The 20,646-nt window shown below is 39.6% G+C and overlaps 1 protein-coding gene across 4 annotated transcripts in view; it reads right to left on the bottom strand.

Annotated features, from left to right (window-relative positions):
• CPNE4 (copine 4) overlaps positions 1-20,646 on the bottom strand; it is a 505,087-nt gene that overhangs the window by 28,035 nt on the left and 456,406 nt on the right. For all 4 annotated transcript variants that reach the window (XM_021934867.2, XM_021934870.2, XM_021934868.2 and 1 more), the window contains exons 10-12: positions 19,907-19,966; positions 9,177-9,310; positions 477-531 (exon numbers count right to left, since the gene is read on the bottom strand). In XM_021934867.2, coding sequence (XP_021790559.1) covers positions 477-531; positions 9,177-9,310; positions 19,907-19,966 — 249 coding nt within the window. The remainder of the gene's footprint in view (positions 1-476; positions 532-9,176; positions 9,311-19,906; positions 19,967-20,646) is intronic.

Here is a 20,646-nt window from a genome sequence, read left to right as displayed (position 1 = left end):
GGGATCAACATCCTCAGTGTTTTCTCAGACTCTGACCACATTTATAAGAAACTAAACAATGAAACTCTTCATCTGGACCTCTGAGAAGACCCATCCAAAATACCAGGAGATAGGGTTTCTGTTTGTGAGAAAGTGCAGACTAAGGCACAGGTGCTTGTGTTTCAGTTTCAATGCATACTCTGAGATTTTGTCCTAAGAAGTAAATTGTGGCAACCTTGTAAACTCTTTGGGGGGCACCTGAGCTACTCAAATCATCAGTGCTTGTCTGAGGAATAGGAGAAATTAGGCATGGAAAAGGGGCATTGAAATATATTTAACCCTGGGGAGTTAATCTCACTGATTCTGAAGACCATTTCTGACTCTTTAGGCCTTACTGACATAGTTATGAGTCAAGAGAGTGAGACTGCTGTGAAGAAAACCCAAGTTATCCTTTGACCACCGCGAAGTGGAAGAAGATCCCATCTCCACTCACTCACCGTGTACTCTGGAGGTATCCTGGCACCAAACCCAAAGGCAGGGAACATTTTGTCACTGAAATCAAAATGAAAAAAAGAAAAAAGAAGAAGTTGCTTCATTTATTCATTTAATGAGGAAGAAAAACATGAACCTGCATTACCAGGTTGCTAGGCCATGTTGCTATGCCAGTGCTGGCTCATGCTTCTTGATTATCTGTGGTGATGGGGGTAGCAATAGCACGGATAATTAAAATCAAGAAATAACCCCTTAAGTTCATTACAGTCATTAGTCTACAACTTCCTCCCTTATTTTTTTTTTTTTTTACTAGATTCTGTTCTAAGAAATAAAATGGCCCTACCCTTTCACCAATGGCCTCCACTTCAACTTTCAACTTTGTTTCCTTTGAAAAGTGACCATGAACTAGGTAACTCTTATGGTTGACTGTGTTAGAACCTTTTGTATGTATTAACTTTTAAAATACTTACAGGGAGAGATTGTTATTCCCCTTCTGCAGGTGGGGAAATGCCTTGAGAGGTAAAGTGTCTTGCTCAAGATCATGCTGCTAATTAGAGCTAGAGTTCCAATACAGACAAGACTGAATCCAAGTGGATATTAAAAAGCAATGGGGCCAAGTGCAGTGGCTCATTCCTGTAATCCCAGAACTTTGGGAGGCTGAGGTCGGTAGATCACTTGAGGCCAGGAGTTCAAGACCAGTCTGGCCAACATGGAGAAACCCCATCTCTACTAAAAATACAAAAATTAGTCGGGCATGGTGGTGCACTCCTGTAATCCCAGCTACTCGGGAGGCTGAGGCATATGAATTGCTTGAACCCCGAGGCGGAGGTTGCAGTGAGCTGAGATTGCACCATTGCACTTCAGACTGGGTAATAGAGCAAGACTCCATCTCAAAACAAAAGCAAAAAATAAGCAGTGGAAAGCTTGTAAGTTTGGCTAATTTGACAGAGCTTGGTTCCCTCTACATGACTCATTGTACCCACCACCTTATCACATACAAGTGGTGATAAGTTATTTACATGTCTTTTCTTGTTTTTTGAACTCAAAGAGACACTGTCTTTGGTATTAAAATCTTTATATCTCCACTGTCCTCTGCCTCAACTGCCCCCTGCCCCACCATTTATTATAGTATTTGTCATAGAATGTGTGCTCAATAGTTAATGAGTACATAATCCATGAATTTTAATTATTAAAATGTGGCTATGAAAAGAAGGGAGGATTCTTGTGAAAACCTGAGAGAGTCACTTACATATCTTTTGGTATGAGTTATCTTATGCACACTGGAGTTTCTCTCTTAGTTATTCATTCACATATATTGGATCTTAACTCTAACTTTACTGTACTAAAGTTGATAGGATGGGGAAGAGAATAATTAACATTTATTGATGCATACAATGTACCAGGCCCCTGCTAGATGATGTACCTACTTATTAAATTCTCACACAATCCTGGAAGCTTCACCTACTTATTATTCCCATTTTACAGGTAAATAGAGCCTCAGAAAGGTTAAGTGGCCCATGGTGATTACCAAGGAGAATTGTGTGATTCTAAAGCCCATGTCTTTTCTGTTATACCATTATAATTTAATGACTATGTGATTTTCTACTGGTACTTCCAGTAATCTGACCCCCTGTCTAGACAACAAATAAGACCCTCTTTAATCGAATATTGTGCTGTCGGGTGGCTGTCGCCATAGGGTTCTTGGCAAGGACATGTTTTTCTCATGTCATCTACCTTTTATTTCTTCTCTCATTAAGAACTTAACTGAGATTTGTTCTTTGGAACAATTTCTACATTTCTCTGTTCTTGGTATATTCAGTCAATTCAGGTTAGGGCTCACTGTTGTAAACATCTGTAAGGAAAAAGGGATGAGCCCCACCAATCCCAGGCTGACAGAAAAGTCAAAGTAGCAAAGCTATATTCTCCTTTATCACCACCTGACTGATTAAGAGCTCATTACTAGCCAATGATGGTTTTGACAAAACTTTACCAAAACATAGCCAACTGTATCGAATTTGGGATTAGGGGTTGGGAGATACAAGGAAGCTTGAATTCTTTGAAATCAAAATCTAAATTCTCTGGAAAATCACCAACTCCCGCTTCTCCTCACTGTTGAATCAATCCAGGCTTTATGGTGCATTGCATCTAGCAGGTATTGATAAGGTATTAATGTGGGTAAACAGACACTCACAACAGCTTATGAAAGATTAACTATAGATAGGAGAAAATATACTTCTGGTCCTTGGACATACTGAAATACTTTGCCTCAGCAATTCCTCCTTAAACAAAACAAGCATGGGCGGGTGTGAGAAGAGATCTGTGAGGGGGATTTTAGGGTACATTCTAGTTAAGTATGAAATAACGCTTTTCTGGGTGGAGGATGGATCCTGGTCCTTCACACTCGAAGACGACCCAGAAGTCAAATTAGAGAAACTGGGAGTCTCCACACTCTTATTTTCTTTTTTGATGAGTTTAGGAGGGGTAAGCTCTAACATTCCATCCATTTCTAATCCCTATGGTGTTCTAGCGTTAATGATATTCTTTTTATACTTTCTAAGCCACCCTTGGGGATTCAGCGTTTGCTGACCATGATGCATTGTTATGTAATTGAGTTTCAAGAGTAGGAAGATAGGGAAAATGCCTCACCTACAAGGGGAATAATTAATGAGCCAGGAGGGATAAATTCTCTGAACTTAGCCACCAGAAAGCCTCTAACTAATAAACACACTGAAGAAAAAGTTTTAAGCCTAAGCACAATGGATTTAAACATCCATTATTTCTGTTTTAAAATAAAACTAGGCAGAGAAGAGTCTTATTATACAAGAAGTAAAAGAAGGCAAGTTGAGCACAAAAGAAAGCATCGGTATACTAACACTTTAAGAACTCAAGATTGGATCCACTCAGCACCCAGCAAAGGATCATTTAGCAACTGTTGGAAAAATGAATGACAAAGATGGACAATCTGGAAAATTCAGGGCTATATTACCACATGGGTAAAGGCAGTATTTCTTATAACCAGAATAAATATTATAAAATACAATTTTAAAAAAACCCTACATACTTCAATGGTAATGAATAAGTTGTCCTGACCTTCTTAGGGAATGACTATTGTCAAATGACCTCCAGATGGAAGATTTATTTTTAACCACCATTTTCCCCTTTCTGTTAAGGAAGATTTTGAGATAAATCAAAACGTTAATAAACATAAAGAAAAATTACTGTATACATAAGGAAATGAAGCTCAGAGCAATATGGTATCTCAGGGCACGTAGACATTTAACAAAAACTGTTCTCTAAAGCAGAGGTCTTAAAACTGGGGTATCTGGAAATGCAAAGCACTTCTGGGAGAACATGGTTTTTTTTTTTTTTTTTTTTTTTTTTTTAAAGGAAAATCAGTATTCAGTTCCTCTACATCCATATGTATTTTTTGCTGAAATTGATCTTCTGGGCATGCCTGTGATGGAGAGACCTGTTCTCCATTCATACCTTCGCTTTCACTTCTCCTTCTCTTTTACCTATTCTGAATCTTAACTGTCATAGTCCATTGCTCCAGAGTGTAAAAACTCTGTAGCATCATATACAAGAATAATTCTAAACATGAATGATTCACTAGGAAAAAAAATCCTTTCGCAAGTCAGGTAGTTGCCAAGTTTTGCTTTAAATAAATTTTGGCAAGTGCTGATGTCAGCTGGTAGATTATTGAAGAAAACATTTTGATGATTGGCCATTATGTAATTTTTTTGGTGTATAACTTAAACCGGAAAGAATTGAGTAATACTGCTAGTCAAGTTATTTATTTCCATATACTTATTTATAAGAACAGGTTTTCTTAGTATTTACATTGATAAGAGCAAAAAACTGAGTTAGAATTGATGATCGACTCTCCCATTTTAGTAATAGGTACCACTCATCCACAGGTCTATAAACTAATTGGAAAAACACTCCATTATCTGTTTCAGTAAGAGCTGATTTCTGATAGATTTTTATAGGCAAAAATTATACTGAAATTTCTAGTACATTTATGTTCTTTTGATCAATTATGCACTGGGAATGATTGTAATAAAAACTTAGATTTTAAAAAATACTTTGAATTTTAGAAATTTTTAGAAACTAAAAGATTTTTATATTTTTATTACAGAAATAGACAGTGATCTAACAGAATTTCAAACCAATTTTATTAAGACACATTAGGATAAAATTTGGGGGGAAGATAATGGAAATATAAGTTGATGAAAAGGAAGAAACAATTACAATTCTCAACTCACATTGAAGAACTTGCTCATTTTTAACAAAATGGATAACAGTGGATATCAAATAGTTATGGTGTTTAGATTCTACTTCACACAGTCACAAGAGTTATGTAAGAGTTTTATTATAAAATGTCCAAATTTACAATACATTAGAATTTTCATTCTTTGTCACTATATAAACTCATGATGAAAAATGTGAGATTTCAGTGAAAAAATATGACAGCTATACATTTTAATATGTTTTTTTAAAAGTACATGAGCAAAAATATTTTAAAGATCATTGGTCCAAAATGAACTTTAGAACTGACACTATAGTTCTGTCTCCCTTTGTGTTCAGATCATTTTTAAAACATAAATCTAGGGTATTAAAGATAATAGTCTCTGCCATTTATTGAGTATTTATAACAGGTAGAATCTGTGTTAGCTAGCTGCTTTATATCTAATCCTTATAACTGCTCTGCAAGGGAAGTGAGATACATCCTCAATTTACAATGAAGAAAACCAAGGCCCATAGAATGCACATCTTATGGCAACAGAAGTAGCAGAGCTGGGGTTTGAACCTAGGTCTACCTGTCACCAGTTCCCCATGCTCTCTCTATCATCCCTGTTGACTTTGTCCTCATAGAAGGCTTGTCTGGTCTAATGATTCAGAAAAAGGAGAACAAGTCCACCCACATTCTAGTAACAACAAAGCTGAAGGCCAAATTCTGATCAGTCCAGAAATTATCATCCCCAGGACTCCCTCCTTGACCACCACTCTTCACACAAAGGATAGAGTTAGCCCTTCCCTCTTTTATACAGTTCCCATCCTGACACAGGGCAACAACTCCCTGGCCATGCTGGGCTGTAATTTATTCACACGTGTTTCTCCCCCATGAGACTGTGGGCTACTTGGGGGAAAATTGTGCTTCATTAATTTTTCTGTCTTTACAGCTCCCCATGAGGCATTTGGGGCTTAAGTAGATGCTGCACAGGACCTCAGCCATTGCGTCTGAGCCAGCTCTCATGATTTAGCACTGGGTCTCAACCCTGGATACCTAGCAGGATAAAGAATTCTAATTTCCAGGATGCACACCAGACGATTAAATCAGAGATTCTGGGGTGGGGTGCAGGCACCGTCACATTTTAAGTCTTTTCAAATGGCCTCAATGTACAGCCAAGGCTGAGAACCACTGACTGATGGAGCGTGGAAAAGGTAGCACTGTGATTTGAACTGTCTTCTTATCACTAAGCAACTGCTCTACACTTGCAAATACCTGTCAGAATTGGTTTCAGTTATAACTTTGTCTTCTCATACCACAACTAGCACACCATGGAGAAACCATGCCTTGGTTTCTGATATCTGTATCATTCTGGGGTAGACACTTCTGTAAAATGGCAATCCATATTTCCAAGAAATGTACATATTCAGTTTCTGTACTGTCTTGATAGCAGATAGACTATGCTTTTCATTAGAGAACATTTCAGGTTTTCAGAGACCCATATCCCTGCTGGCCTCAAGGAAAAGATGTCACCTTGGCTTTGAGCAGACAAGGGAGACCAGGATACAGGAGCTGGAGAAGTGCTCCAACTTGAGCTTGTGTGGGCCTGTGTGTGTGTGTGTGCACATACACGCATGTGCGTTTTTGTGTGTGTGTACACTAGTTGTGCTGGGGTGGGTGGTCAAAGGCAGAGGAAATGAGCAGCATCATCTCCTTCAGAGGCTGAAGGACAGATAGGGCAGGCAGGCTTGAGGACGAGCTGTCTGTGGGAAGCCTTCCTTCAAGGCCATCCTGAGAAGAGTTTTATGCATCTCTCAAGCTGTTCTACCTCATGGATCACCTCATAATGACCTGGTAGCAATGACTGTACAAGGCAAAAAGAAAACTCTCAGCTGCCAGGGGCTGGGAGGAATTTCTAAGGCTCATGGGGATTAGAAACCTCTGTGTCACTGCAGGAGGGGGAACAATGCTTTCTGTCAGTTTTTATTCAAGTGTTTCTTTTTGAGCACCAACCACACTGACTTTGATGTGAGAATAAATTAATTCCAGAGCCCCGACTTGAAATTTCCTGACTCTGCCTGTCTATTGTCTATCCACCCACACAAAAGAGGAACAGCAAAACCTTGTCAGTTTTCAAGTGAGCAGCTTGCAATACACATTCTTCTAGGGAGTTTTCTTAAAGGAGCATTGGAGTTTTTCAATCTTCCTTTTTCTTCCTTAAGTATTTGCCCATTTTAATGTTGAGCTGTTTTCTTTATATGGAAAAAAGAATCGCTCCACTGAGCTGTAGAAACTTGATTTTCTTGGTCAGTTGGGGATGGTAACTTCAATCTTACTCTATTAAAATTTTTAAAACAATCATTTATGATGATTCTTCATGTAACTCCTAAGGTTTCATATCTTATTTTTATATTGAATCTGCATTTTTGAGGGAAGAAAACATGCCCCCCAGACTTTGTCTGGCTCACAAAGGGATAAAAGCTTTGCAAGGTATACATGCCACTCTGACTATAGTCTCTGCATTTTGCATGTGAGGCAATCAGGAAATGGAGACGTTCAACACCTTCTTCCAGATCATCCACTAAATCTGCTGCGCAACTACAATAAGGGCTCTGAGGCTTAGTATCTTAATTTCTGGAAAACCCATCAGTCTTCTCTTTGTAATTTATTATTAGACTGCCTTCTTCCCTGCAGATTCAGAGTTAACTTTTTAATTAAGCATCTACTGTTTGACATTTGTGTTAAGTGCATTTACCTACTTTATCTTTTGCAAGCATTTCAAGATTGAAAAGTTGAGAATCCTGAAGATACTCTCCCCCTTCTTGTCTCTCAACATGTACACACATTATTATACTAGATTACTAATGTGTGTGTGTGCATCTGTGTGTGTGATATAAAGAAGGAAGAAAATTCTTGTTTTTGTGTCTTGGGGATGTTTGGAGAAGTTTCCAATGTGGTGGATGCAATTGGCCAGTCTTTTCTCTTCCTGTCCATCTTCATATGACATAAACCTCTCTAGGAACCCCCTGTCCCACCGCCTGCACTGGGGCTTGAAGAAATCAGTGTTGAAATTCAAGTTATCTTCATAGTCAATACCTCAAGATTAAGTATAAGAGGTGTTTTTCCAACAGGATAATTTAAAATAACTATTGACTTATTTCCTGGATGTACAGGAGAGGAAGTGTCAGCAAGGGCCTGAGTGTTTAAAGCTCTTTGATTTTACTGGGCCTGTTCATTCATTCCCCAGCTGCCTTTGTACTACATTTGAGTCACTGGTGATGACCAAGCTGAATCCAGAGACACAGGCAGGCAGGAGACTGACTACACTTTTCCCATTACCCTGTCCTATTAGTTTCTCTGTACATTCTAGTCATTAGAACGTGTCATTTCCTATGGTGTGGAGGATAACAGGTTTTTAATATGATTATCACCAAATATGACACTAGAAATAACAGAAACCATGCTATCTTACACAATTCCTCTGAAACCTAAAGGATAGAGAGCTTTCTTTATTTTCGTGGTTTGAAAGGTCAGTTTGTCGCTGCTCATTACTAACTAGCCTTGGTTTGCAATCATACCAGGGAGTTAACAGATATTTACACATGTTTATATCTACATTGGTTTCACTTCAAAAAGCTTTGCTTAAGCAAGCACCTAAATTCCTTTACTTCATTCTAAAACTACTGGAAAGGCAGAATACATTCAGTTTAACGTAATTTATGTGAGATACTCCCTACAGGGAATTTTCTTGGTAGGAAAGGTCAATATTTATCATCAAGTAAGAGGAAATAGAATATTGATTTGATCTTAAAATCATGTTTTCTACATACACACATGCAAACATATACACACACCTGGCTACATACATGTGCCACACCCTCTGCTGAAGTTACCAATAGCTTTTGAGGTCAGTGAAGCATAGTGATTATAGGCTAAGCTGTGGAGTGGGTAGACCTGGGTTCAAGTCCTGCCTCTGGCTATGTGATAGTGCACAAATTACTTAACCTCCTGTACAGTATTCCCTTCTTTTCACGAATACATACTATATAAGGGTTAATGTGAGGATCAGATGTAATAATGTCTAATAGATCTGCGCTTCTACAACTCTAAAGTATACACAAATCATCTGGGGATCTTGTTAAATGCAGATTCAAATTCAGTAGGTTTAGAATGCTGCTAGTGCATAAGCAATTTTGAGTAGCAAGGCACGTGCTAAGACTTCACAAAATGGAAAGCAAAATTGTTATCTAATCATCTTGCAAGCCAGTTAAGAGAAGGCTGAGAAAGGATTTCGTTTGGTGACCAACGTGAGCAGGGTACAAACTTAGTTTTTCTATACAGAGGGGATGAAACTTTTAAGCCACTACATAAGGAGCTACTAGACTGAATTTCCACTTTCTGCCCAGGATCAGCCAAAGACCATCTGAACCCACATGAGAGATGATAAGGCTCCAAATGTCCTGAAGCCTCTTACCTGTCATAGTCTTGGCAAATCTCCCCGACAGCTACCAAAGCTTTCAGATACTCATTGGGTTGGTAAGGGTGGATGTAGTGCAAGGAACAGCTATTCCTGGGGTCCCCGTTTGAGGCAGTGAAATCTATAGCTACCTAAAAGAGAAAAATACAAGCAAAGGTAAATTTAAAGTGGATGCATCTCCTAGGAATTGTGATCAGCCATGAGAGAGATCAGGCCTCGGGTGAAAAACAGTAGCACATTACATACTCTGCCAATAAAGAAAGAGAATAAATTAATTCGCTTGAAAAACTAGTTATTAATTTGGTTGAGGCCATTTCTGCAGTCTTCAATCTCCCTCCTCACCAGTGCCCACTCTTCTCCCTGTTTAAATAGGAACTTGAGATGGACATAGATCAGAAAGCCCAGATGCTGTTGATTCATCTCACCAGGCAGCAAGAGTAAGGATAGACTATCTGCCCTCCAATTTCACAGTTCACTCAGAAAAGACTTCTATGCTCCCTGGGCAGAACAATTCTATCTACGGGGCATAAGTAAGATCCCTTAAAACCAAATTCTGTGTTAAAGATACAGTCTTCATAGCAAAGCCATTGTCATAGTTCCATGAGTGGCCAGATGCAGAGAGATGTGTTAGAGTAGTTATAACGAATTTTCTGCAAGGAGCAGCTCCGTGTAAGGCATTCAACATTTTGGTTCCCATTCATGTAAGAACTCCTGCCTACAACAAAGAGGATGCCTGAATGTTATCGCATTGTAAGTGGGAAGTGGAGACGGGAAACCTGTCTTGCCACTAATTAGTCATTTATCCTTCAGCTTCTCAAATTTCTTCTGACCCCCAGTATCACAATCATGTAAGTCAAAGTTGACTCACTGAACACTTCTTAATAACCAAAGAACCAAAAATGCTTAAGCCAGAGGGTGTTAAAATAAGAAGAAACATTTCTTCTAATTTCCAACATCACCTCCATCTAAATAAAAGTTAACCCAGCAAAAATCTCTTTAAAAATGCCACTTAAGCTACGAGGGAAGAAGGTTAAAATAAAAAGCCATACAGGAAGAAAGAAATGTTTATGTTGCATAATTCCATTTCCTTCTGGAGTACAGTAGAATGCATTCATTGGCTTACTATGGCCGAAAGGCTCTATTTTCTCATATGATCTTGGGAATCATAATGGGAAATGTTATTTGTGTTATATTTGGTAAATTCCATTATAACAAATAACTGGAATGCCCCATTGGATCTATGAAGGTGGGACATTATTTCTGAAAGGACAGAGAAAACATGTCATGTGTTTGTTTGTACTTCTTAAGGTATAAGTTGATGGGGAAAAAAATGTTAGTCACATCTGATATTGTACCCTGCAATCAAGTCAAAGTGACTAGGAAAAGAAAAGCAATAGGCTAACAGTAATTCATTTATAGCCTTTTTTCTTTTCTTTCATGAGATTATATTTTCATCTCTGTTATTTTTTTTTCTTTTTCTTCCTTGCCTTTCCACAGAACTATGTCAAAAATAAAGTTAGGTAGGATTCAAACTCCGTTTTCGGAATATCCAGACTTCTTAAAATCAGGGGATGCCTACTGATAAATGCTAGTACTAAGAGTATGTAAAAAAAAGAAAGAAAGAAAGAAAGAAAAAGGTTATGTGAAGAAAAATTGCAGTTCTTCCCTGACCCTTAAATGCCCTTACTTTGGATAAAAAACGAAAAAAGACAGAAATAATCTGTGTGTCAGGCACTGTGCTAACTGTGCGTGACACAGAGGCATGATATTACTTCATTTATATGCATGATATTACTCCATTTTCATGTGACATAGGATAAGAGGGCTTGGAGTTGGTTTTAAATCCAAGTCTATATGGTTCCTTTCTATCTTTCTCCATTATGCCATCATATATCCAGGAAAACATGCATGTCTATGACCAAAACACCAAGACTTCTCACGGGTATAACTATTCCAATAAAAAATGGAAGAGATGTGGCCTGGAGGTAGGGAGACTTGCTAGGAGGCAACCATGGTAATTTGGGGAAGCATTGCTTTGAATAAACTCTTTGTGACCAAAATGGTTGTAAAAGTTAAGACAAGGAAAATTGAAATATGTGTGTATGTATGTTTGTACACACAATAGTGAGAGGATTGCTACTGAGGATGACTGGAGGTAACCCAGGGACACCAATAAAGTCCAGTGTCTTCTGAGACGGGTTTATCCTGAAGGTGAGAGTTAACCCACCGGGAAAAAAAAAGGAAGACCATAGGTGATGCCCATTTAATCAAGGACTATGATGAAAAAATGGTGGGATGGAGGAACCTACATGCATTTTCTGAATGAGAAGGAGGTGAAAAGCACCCCAGGATCCACCCATGAGGCCTCAATAAGATAGAAATCCAAACACATGCAGATAATTCCAGGAAAATTTCTGAGAGGAGCACTCCAGAGATGTTTGAGAGACAATGTTTGAGAAAACCATACCTTTGGGGGCCTCCTGGGTTTACCAAGCTCAACTCACAGACGCCACTCTCAGCCTTTTACTCCTATTGGTACATGTTTAAGGAATAATGGCACCTTGCATAGGTGTACATAGTGTTTAAAAGGTAAAAGTAATGCTGAGAAGGGCAGATGTAAAGCCACCCCTTTCTCTTCCACCAAGGAAGGCATGTTAGTACTCCAGGGAATTCTAGAGAGTGTGAAGATGTTGTTATGGAGATTACCTTGATTCTGCTTTAATTTATCTAAAAAGTGAATCGTTGGCAGGTGTTGATACTTTATTATTAATAACAAGCACCTTGTGGCCCACCTCACTTCTATTCATGATGCCTTTAATCACGGATCAACACCTCCTTACCTCTGAAGGCATCATGCTTCTGCCTCTTGATACTGAAGTTAATCTGTCCCATGTGCTGGTTGCCTGACTGAGACTCCTGAAGTGTTAAGGGTGTTCTGTGATGACAAAAACATGCTGGTGTCTTGATATAAAACTAGAAAATGAAATCAGGTTATATAGGCCAGAGGAAAACATTCCGTAAAGAAAAATGGCTGCTTAAGAAACATTCCTAGGCATTGGCAAAATTCTCCGAGCATGCAGACACCTAGTGGCAGCATCCTAGCCCCAGTATATCACCTGCATGAATATGTTATATCTAGATAAGTGTGCATAATGTCTGGACAAGCATACATAGATTGTGGCAACAATATATTTTAAAATAATAGAAAAAAAGCATATAATAGAGCTGGGGATGGGGTGAGACAAAAAGAAGTGCCTAGTTTGTAAAACCCAAGGAGGCACTCACTCTCAGCGGACCCCACACTTGTAAAATCCAGAGTGAGAGTCTCCTTAAATTTTGCACCCCAGGTACATCTCTTGCTTTACCTCCAATACTGGCTCTACTGTGTTATTTTCATTCCTATCCACTCTTTGTCGTCAGACTTGGAATAATTTTCTTATGCTTAACCAGGGTGCGGCAAAGATGATGGTGAGAAAGAAAGAGTGATTGAAGAAAGTAAGGGTAGAAAATGAATAGGATTTATTGACCAATTGAATGTGGAGTTGGATGTCAGTTAGGGGAAGAGAATGGCCAGGTTTTGGGAAGAGGATAATATATTTTGAAGATAATGAAACAAGGTACAGGCTAATGTTAGAAGGTTAGTATTGGGCTGCCTGTTCTTGGTGCTACTATGTAAACATTCAAACATGCCTGGTGGAAATTTTACTATTTCTTTTCAGGCAGGCCTCTAGGGTTTCCACTTTTCCCATGGCAATGGCCCCTATGTCTATGACAACGAGAAAGGCCACTTCATCTCAGGAGATCATCATATAGACCTGGGGGAGGGTATGAACTTAAAAAATTAACTGATGAAAAAGGACATAGGCTTATGATTCTTACCATATAGCCCATTTTATAGTTCTCATGGCTTAAAACAAAAATATTTTATCATGTGACTAGACAGCAATGGACTGTCTTAAGTACGAGTCAGCTAAAATATTTTCATTTTTATTTTCTGGAAAGTGGTGGTTCCTAAAACCTCCTTTATGAAGCTGGAGAAAAAAATATCTATCTTCAGGGGGTGGTCTTCCACCAAGAATTCTCTGTGCTCTTTAAAGTTAGCATTAGTAGAAAGAGAGCAGAGTGAAAGGCTAGGTTTATTTTAGAAAGCAACAGGGAGGCTGTGAAAGATGGGGTTAAGTTGAGAAATAAAAGCAACAAAATGACTGAAAATGCCAGTGTGTGGAGGTGGCTACTGACGCCTGGTTTTCTGAATGCCCAGTGAGTTCGCAGAGCCCCCACGTTTTCATTTCCTGATAGGAAGCATTTATGGAAACCTGTGGTTCTGGTATGTGCTCCAATCTTCCCTGCAGGCAGCACAAGAACAGGCGCCCAGTGCTTTTTCCTTCTGCCCAGGAAGCCACTGCTCATTATTAAGCAGAGCTATGCAGCAGCTTTGCAAAGCCTTGTAAAGTAAGAATGCAAAATGCCCCCTCCATGACACCAAGTCCCCAGTGCATGGAGCTGTTCCTGGGAAAAGGCTGGTTGCAAATGATGAGCATCTCTCTTTGGGCATTTTTAGATTCTTACATGAAACAACTCTGCTACTCAGATCCCTTCCCTTCATCTGCCAAACAGGTCATTTGTGAACCTTCTCGATGTTTTCTAAGGGAAGCTGCTGTGTAACAACCTCTGGTTAGTTGTACCTGCAGTCTACCTTTGGGATCATATTCTCGGGCAGCTTTCTTTCTTTTCTTTATAAATATCTGTGTACAATTTGGACCTATACAATGAATCTTGTAGGTGGAGATATTGTTTGGTCTGGACCATTTCTTAAATAATAGGTTACATTTTTATTCTTTTCTGTTTTCCAAAAACTTTCTAAGAGGACAGTTAAATAGGAAAATAGGGAAAGACGCCTAAGCTTACTTGGTTCATTTTCTGGAAAATGGCAAAGCATTTGCCTCTTTAACCCATTATACCCTGACTTTGCGTAGAAATTCAGTCAGCAGGGCTCACTAAGCAGTAAGCAGACTCAAAGGTCTACACCAGAGTAGGTCAGTGTTCAATCTGGGATGTAAAATAAAGATTTAAAAATGTAAACTGGGCCACAGTGTAGACATAGGATGCCCTAAATGTTTTAGGGTTAGAAAAGTTTTCCTGAGACTGGGCGCAGTGGCTCACACTTATAATTCCAGTGCTTTGGGAGGCTGAGATGAAAGGATAACTTGAGGCCAGGAGATTGAGACCAGCCTGGGCAACATAGCTAGACCCTGCCTCTACAGAAATTTGTTTTAAAAAGTAGCCAATGTGGTAGCACATGCTTGTAGTCCCAGCTACTCAGGAGGCTGAGGCAAGAGCATCACTTGAGCTCAGGAGTTTAAGGTTACAGTGAGCTTCCAGTGTGCCACTGCACTGCACTCTGGGCAACAGAGTGAGACCCTGTTTCAAAAAAAAAAAAGGAAGAAAGAAGAAAGAAAGAAAGAAAGAAAGAAAGAAAGAAAAGAAAAGAAAAGAAAAGAAAGAAAGAAAGAAAGAAAGAAAGAAAGAAAGAAAGAAAGAAAGAAAAACATTTCCTGAGAGAATCTTTAATAAGTTATCTAAATGTTTAGGTTTGAAGGTCAGTCTGGGAAAAGTTGCTTTCAGCTTATTATATTATATTATTAAAATGTAAACTATAGTCAGAGGTAAGAAAAAGCAGTATTATCTTCAATTTTTAAAAACGACACAAAAGAAATGTCCATTTAAAATTAGTAAGAAAAAAATACCACTCACTGTGCCACTAGGCTGGTAAGTCATATTTTAGTTTTCTTTCCTCTCTAGGTATTTTATATATGTAGTTGTAGTCATAGAGTAATTCTACTTTACATTTTTTATAACACTATGTCATAAACATTACCTCATGTTATTATCTAAACCTTATAATTATATTTTAAATAAGCTATATCATAGTCAATACTAAATACTATGATACTAAATATCATAATATTTAAAGGAATACTGTAATTTACATAGCCATTACCTTATTGTTAGACATTTAGGTTGCTGACAGCTTGTCTGTATTAAAATCTATGTTATAATGAGCATTTTTGAGCATATGAAAAAGCAATAACTTTCAAAAAAAACCCTTTGATTTTTCTCCCATTTTTTCTTTTCAAATACCTTACAGCATGTGTCTGTTTTGTGCTATCTATAACTTTGTATTTTGTGTGTGAAATTCTAGTATCCGGTTTTATTTTTAGCTGCTCTACCATGTGCCAAACCCAATCTCTCACCCTGTGGTCTCTGTTTCACCTCCACCCACCTCCTCAAAGACTGAGATGGTGCAGTTGCTCTAGAGTTCTTATGACTCAAGGATTCATGTGAGGTACAAGAACTGTCTTCAGGAGTGCCCTTGACCTCCCAAATTGCATGCAAAATTGGATGTGTGCACTTCCCAGTAAGAGGCTATAGATCATGTATCAGATTCTCAAGTGTTCAGGTGACCAAAAAAGAATAAGAATCATTAACTGTCTAGGGCTCTTTTTAGCATCATTTATCTCCTTCCTTCCACTGGGCTGTTGACTCTGCTTATAGTCTGATTCTAGCTTAAAATCTCTTCTCTTTTAATTTTTAAATTGCCATCCTCTTTGTACCTCTTGCTTTCCCTTCACTGTTAACTTTCTTGAATGAATACTTATACCTGCTGTGTTCATTTCCTTACCTTCTGTTTACACTCTAAGTCCTGGGTCTCACCCATCTCGTTCTGCTCAAGTTGCTCTTTTGAAGATGATATATACCTACTCATCGTGTTGTTCTTCACCCTCTGACTTCTCTTTAGCATGCAAGATTGTTGTCCTTGATCTTAACCTTAGCTTTTTCCTCCTGGGCATCTGAGTTACTGCCTCCCCTTGGGCCTTCTTCTCCTCCTGCATTTCTTCTCTTAACTGTTTGCCCCTCCTTCCTCTGCTGCCAGATAGAGGTCCTTTACAATTTCTTGTCATCAGGCCCTTTTCCTTCTATACTCTTCTCTTGGGACATCTCATCCAGAGCCACATACATGTAGCTCCTGACTCTCCCCTGAAACTTAGGCCCATATTTATAAGTACCATCCCCACTGGGAGGTGCTGAAAGTACCTCCAACGTGTCCAAAGCCAAATTCATCATCTTGCCTGAAGCTGCTCAAGCCTCGCATATTACCCTGACCAGGTCCGCCACGCTCTGTCAGTCAGGCACAAAAGCTTTGATTACTTTCAGTCTTCTCATTGTATCCTAGGCAGAGGCTTAGTGCTTCTCTTTCCACAGTACCTCTCCTGCTGCTGCCACCCTTGTTTAGCTTCTTTTCACCTGGCACCAGGCCTGTGGCAGTGGGCTTCCATCTGTTCTTGCTTCATCTCTCGTTCCCCCTTCACCACCATCAAACACTCCCAGCTTTACTGTTGCTTCAAGGCCCTCCTCATTATCCTTTTGAACATGCATTATCCACCAAATTACCTTAAAATTCAAAGCCCTTCAAGTTCTGACCCCAAACTGCTTCCCCAGTACTCCCCTAAATACATCCTGTTTATTCATTTTCCTAATTAAGGTTTTAGTATTTATAATTAGAATATAGTGGTGCATAAATACTTAAGTTTATGGGGGATGCTTTTTAAAGCAAAACCCCAATATCATATTTATTTATCCAATTTGTTCTTTTTTCTAAATGTTACCTCCCTTTGAAGTTTTAGGGTTCAATTTATTATAATTCAGCAAAAGTGTTTGGAACAGCTTAGTAGCTGAGGAGAAAGATGCCCCCATCTTTAACACTCTTAAGATTGAACCAGAAGCACCAGCATCTATGGAAGATACAAAGGCTTTCTCCTAGCCCCTGCTTATATTTTGGATTGGTCAGAGCCACTACAGGAAACAAAAAGTCCACCCAAAAGGTGATTGAGGAAGTTTAATGAAGGGACAATTCACAAACATGTGGAAAAGGTTAATGGAAACTGACCAGAAAAGAGTGGGAGGGAGCAGTTACCAGAATTCAGTAAGAGGAGTGTCTTCAGGACAGGGCACCTGGTAGGAACTGTGACCTTCTGTCAGGAAGAAGGTCGCTGCCAAACCACGGCCTGGCAGGCAGGCAGCTAGAGAAATAAATATTCCAAGTTCTCTCGCCTCCTATTCTTTGATCTCTGATGGGTGCCTCTCATTGGTCAAACCCAACCAAAAGCTAAAAGCTGGAGAGCTTGGATAGTGCCTCCAAGGAGGTTGGCTTCCTGGGGTACAGAAGTGAGAGTGGAGAAGGATGGAAAGTGACTCTAGGGGAGGAAATGGAGAACATCCAGAACTTTATGTCTCCCCTGGTGCTTGAAGGCTTTTCTCCAGGGAGACAAAAAGTTTGTGTTGGCTAAAGCTCCCTGGTTGCTCAGGAGCCAAGGGTCACATAATGTGCCAGTGGAGGTTTTTGCCTCTGAAAGCCTCCGAGGTATAATTACTGCAATGAAACATTCCTTTTCTCTCTCTCGTCTGCTCATCTCTATGCCAGGAAACCTTCCTCTTTTCACTTCTCATCTCTCTGCCACTGCCTTTTCATGTTGCCAGATGGTTTCAGTAAAATAACCAGGCAGATAATAAACACTTACAGACCAAATTAAATAAGACATGATACTTTTTCTTAACGATTTGCATTACAGCTTATAATTTAAATTAAGTTGTACTACTTGAGCAATAAAAAATTTATAATGAGAAAGCTGACTTAATTTTGGAAGAAAATGACAGAGAAGTGACTGGTATGTTTCCTTTAGTAGAACACTGGGAATAGAATACCTAGCAATTCTCTTCTGAGTCCCCAACCTGAAACCCTACAGGAGGAAGGGCTTTGTGGAGGAACTATTGTTGGCTGCCCCCTTCTCCACAGCACTCATCTGTACATTCTCCTCTTCTCATTCCTCGCTCCAGACTGCTCTCCTCACTCACACCTCCCACAGGTCTATCAGTTGACACTGGAGTGCATGGAAAGCTGCAACTGGGGTGTTGCTGGAGACAAACACTGAAGCACTACTCCCAGTGGGGAGTGCTCCCAGTAGGGAATGGGGAGTCAGCAGACTGAGAAAGGAGGGGAGAACAAAGAAGGACACAGGGATATCTGAGAGTCAGGATGTGGAGCTGGGAACTCTTTAGGTTGGGGCTCAGCTCCTGATTTTTGCTGGGGCTGATTCTTTGCAGCACAACTTGAAGGGCAGAGCAAGCCCCTGAAGGTTGAATACAGAGTTGTTCAAGAGCATGGGATCTACAAAATCTAAACCAGACTGAAATCAATAGAGCTTTCCCTTGAAAACCTATAAATAGTTTCCTGAAATCACCTTTTTTGCCTAAGATCTTGCGAAACTATTTCCAGTAGCTCTGCTTTATGACACTGCTTGCTTCCATACTTCCATTTGGGTATGCTCAGAGCAGCAATGAGCCCGCAGGACAGCTAGAGTTAGACGTGCATCCTCAGTGAACATGCTTGCTACCTTCTGTATGTGACAGTATAAATGTAGGAAGGCTTGCTGGCTGTGCATTAGAGAATCTTAGACTTTAAAGAGGTGACCAAACTCTAAAATTAGCTCCTGTAAGTATTCAGAGATAAATGCACAATATCCCAAGTTTAGGCAGGACGTAGGTAGACCTCCTTGAGATTAAGGCAGAGGATACTTCCCTAGCTAAGGAGAAGCTAGTTTAGTAAATGGCCATTTGTCTCATCCCTTTGAGACTCCTTTTAGTCCCTTGAGCACCACCATTCCTGGTTCCAGGAATATATTGGTCCTGTCTACTCTCTTGGGTCCAAAGCTTGACTAAAAAATTAAACCCATTTTCTTTCCTTTTTCACATGACTGAGCCAGTCAGGGAGCTGAACAGGGCTGAGCTTCATTAGTACCTTTCTGTAAGATGAGAAATCTTACAGAAATGAGTACAAGTTGTATTTCTCTTGCTTACATCCACATTGCTTTCCAAAGGGTTCTAGCACATCTGTCTTTTGCCATCTGGGGATTCTCTTTCTGGAAGTCACATCTGACCAAACCTAGGAGGATTTCGAATATTAAGCCAGTGAAAGTCAGTTGTTCCAGTGCAGATGGACTCACAACCTTGACCTACTTAGCCACTTTAAAAAGACTCAGCCTACCTAGTCAAATATACATCAGGGGTGTATAAATCCCAAGGGCACACAAATTGCATACAGGGGATGATCCTTGATCCACTCACTGAGTCTTGACACCCACTCTACTTCTCAACCTTGACCTCGGCCTGGTTCTCCGATCTTTGGAATTCATCCTTTCATTGCCTATTGAACTGTTTGTATGACTTACTCTTGGTCCTGACCACTGGGTATGACATTGGTGCTGTAGTCTAGTCACATGAACACAACCATGGCATCTGCCTTGGCTCAGTGGAACTTACTTGCATGGCTTACTTCCTTTCAATTTTTCTCACCAGGTGATGGAATCTGACAAGCTACACTGCTTCACGCCTCACATAGTTACTGAAGAAATGGGAAACGTTAGGAGGATTCCCCAGACCACGTGAGGTTGAGTGGCATAAATTTCCTGATATGATGCTGAAAACTATACTTATTAAAGAAAACAGAAGTGTAAACACATTTCAAAAACATGATTCCATACGTTTCAACAATGAGACTTGAACAAAGCTGACCGAAGGTTAAAATAAGCTTTTGTCTGCTTATCCCCCAAACCCAGTGCCACTCCTCATCTCTTGCTTCCTGAATAAGAACAAACGTGGAAACAACTTACTGTAAACTGGATTTGGCAGCCACCCATGATGTAGTCCAAGAAAGAGTGCATCTTGTGAATCTGCATAGGAGGGGAGAGGAAACTGGGTTAGTAACAGCACAGTCTATTTCCTGATATATTGGAGGCCTAAAGGTTGGTGACTGATAAGCTGCTAAGCCAGAGGAAAGGGCAGACAGACATTGTTGATAAAAGATGGGTCAGTTATGTTTGTTCTGTTAAAGGAGAGAAGGAAGGCAATATCAATACAGATGGGCCTTTGAGGGCTGCCAATATCTATCCCCTGCTCCCCTCTATTATGGTTTATGCAAATTTTAATCAGCTTATGCCTGAGGTGAGACTAAAACTATATTTTCAAGTGTCACTACTGTTTTGAAATGAATGATGTCTCACACATGACTTCAGTCTTGCCTCCCTGTATCTAAGTCCCAGTCCTGGTGACATTTTTAATATGCAGGTAATTTAGATAGGCAGTTTTAAGATACCATTAGCTGAGAAGGTAATTTGCTGACAATTTCCAGTTAGTTAAATGCCTCCCCTGCCATGAACAACAATGACTAACATTTATTGGGCATTACTGAATGCCAGGTACTTAACATCTTTTACCTCATTTAATTCTCAGAACAACCCTATGAAGGCAGTACAACTATTATTATTGTACCTTGTTTATAGATGAGGAAATTAAGGTCAAGATCACAATGCTAATAAACGGTAGAGTTGAGACTCAAATGATGCAAGTCTGG

This window comes from Papio anubis, chromosome 2 (assembly GCF_008728515.1).
Source record: "Papio anubis isolate 15944 chromosome 2, Panubis1.0, whole genome shotgun sequence".
NCBI lineage: Eukaryota > Metazoa > Chordata > Mammalia > Primates > Cercopithecidae > Papio > Papio anubis.
The sequence above is the reverse complement of the archived record's forward strand: the minus strand, read 5'-3'. Positions and strand labels throughout refer to the sequence as shown.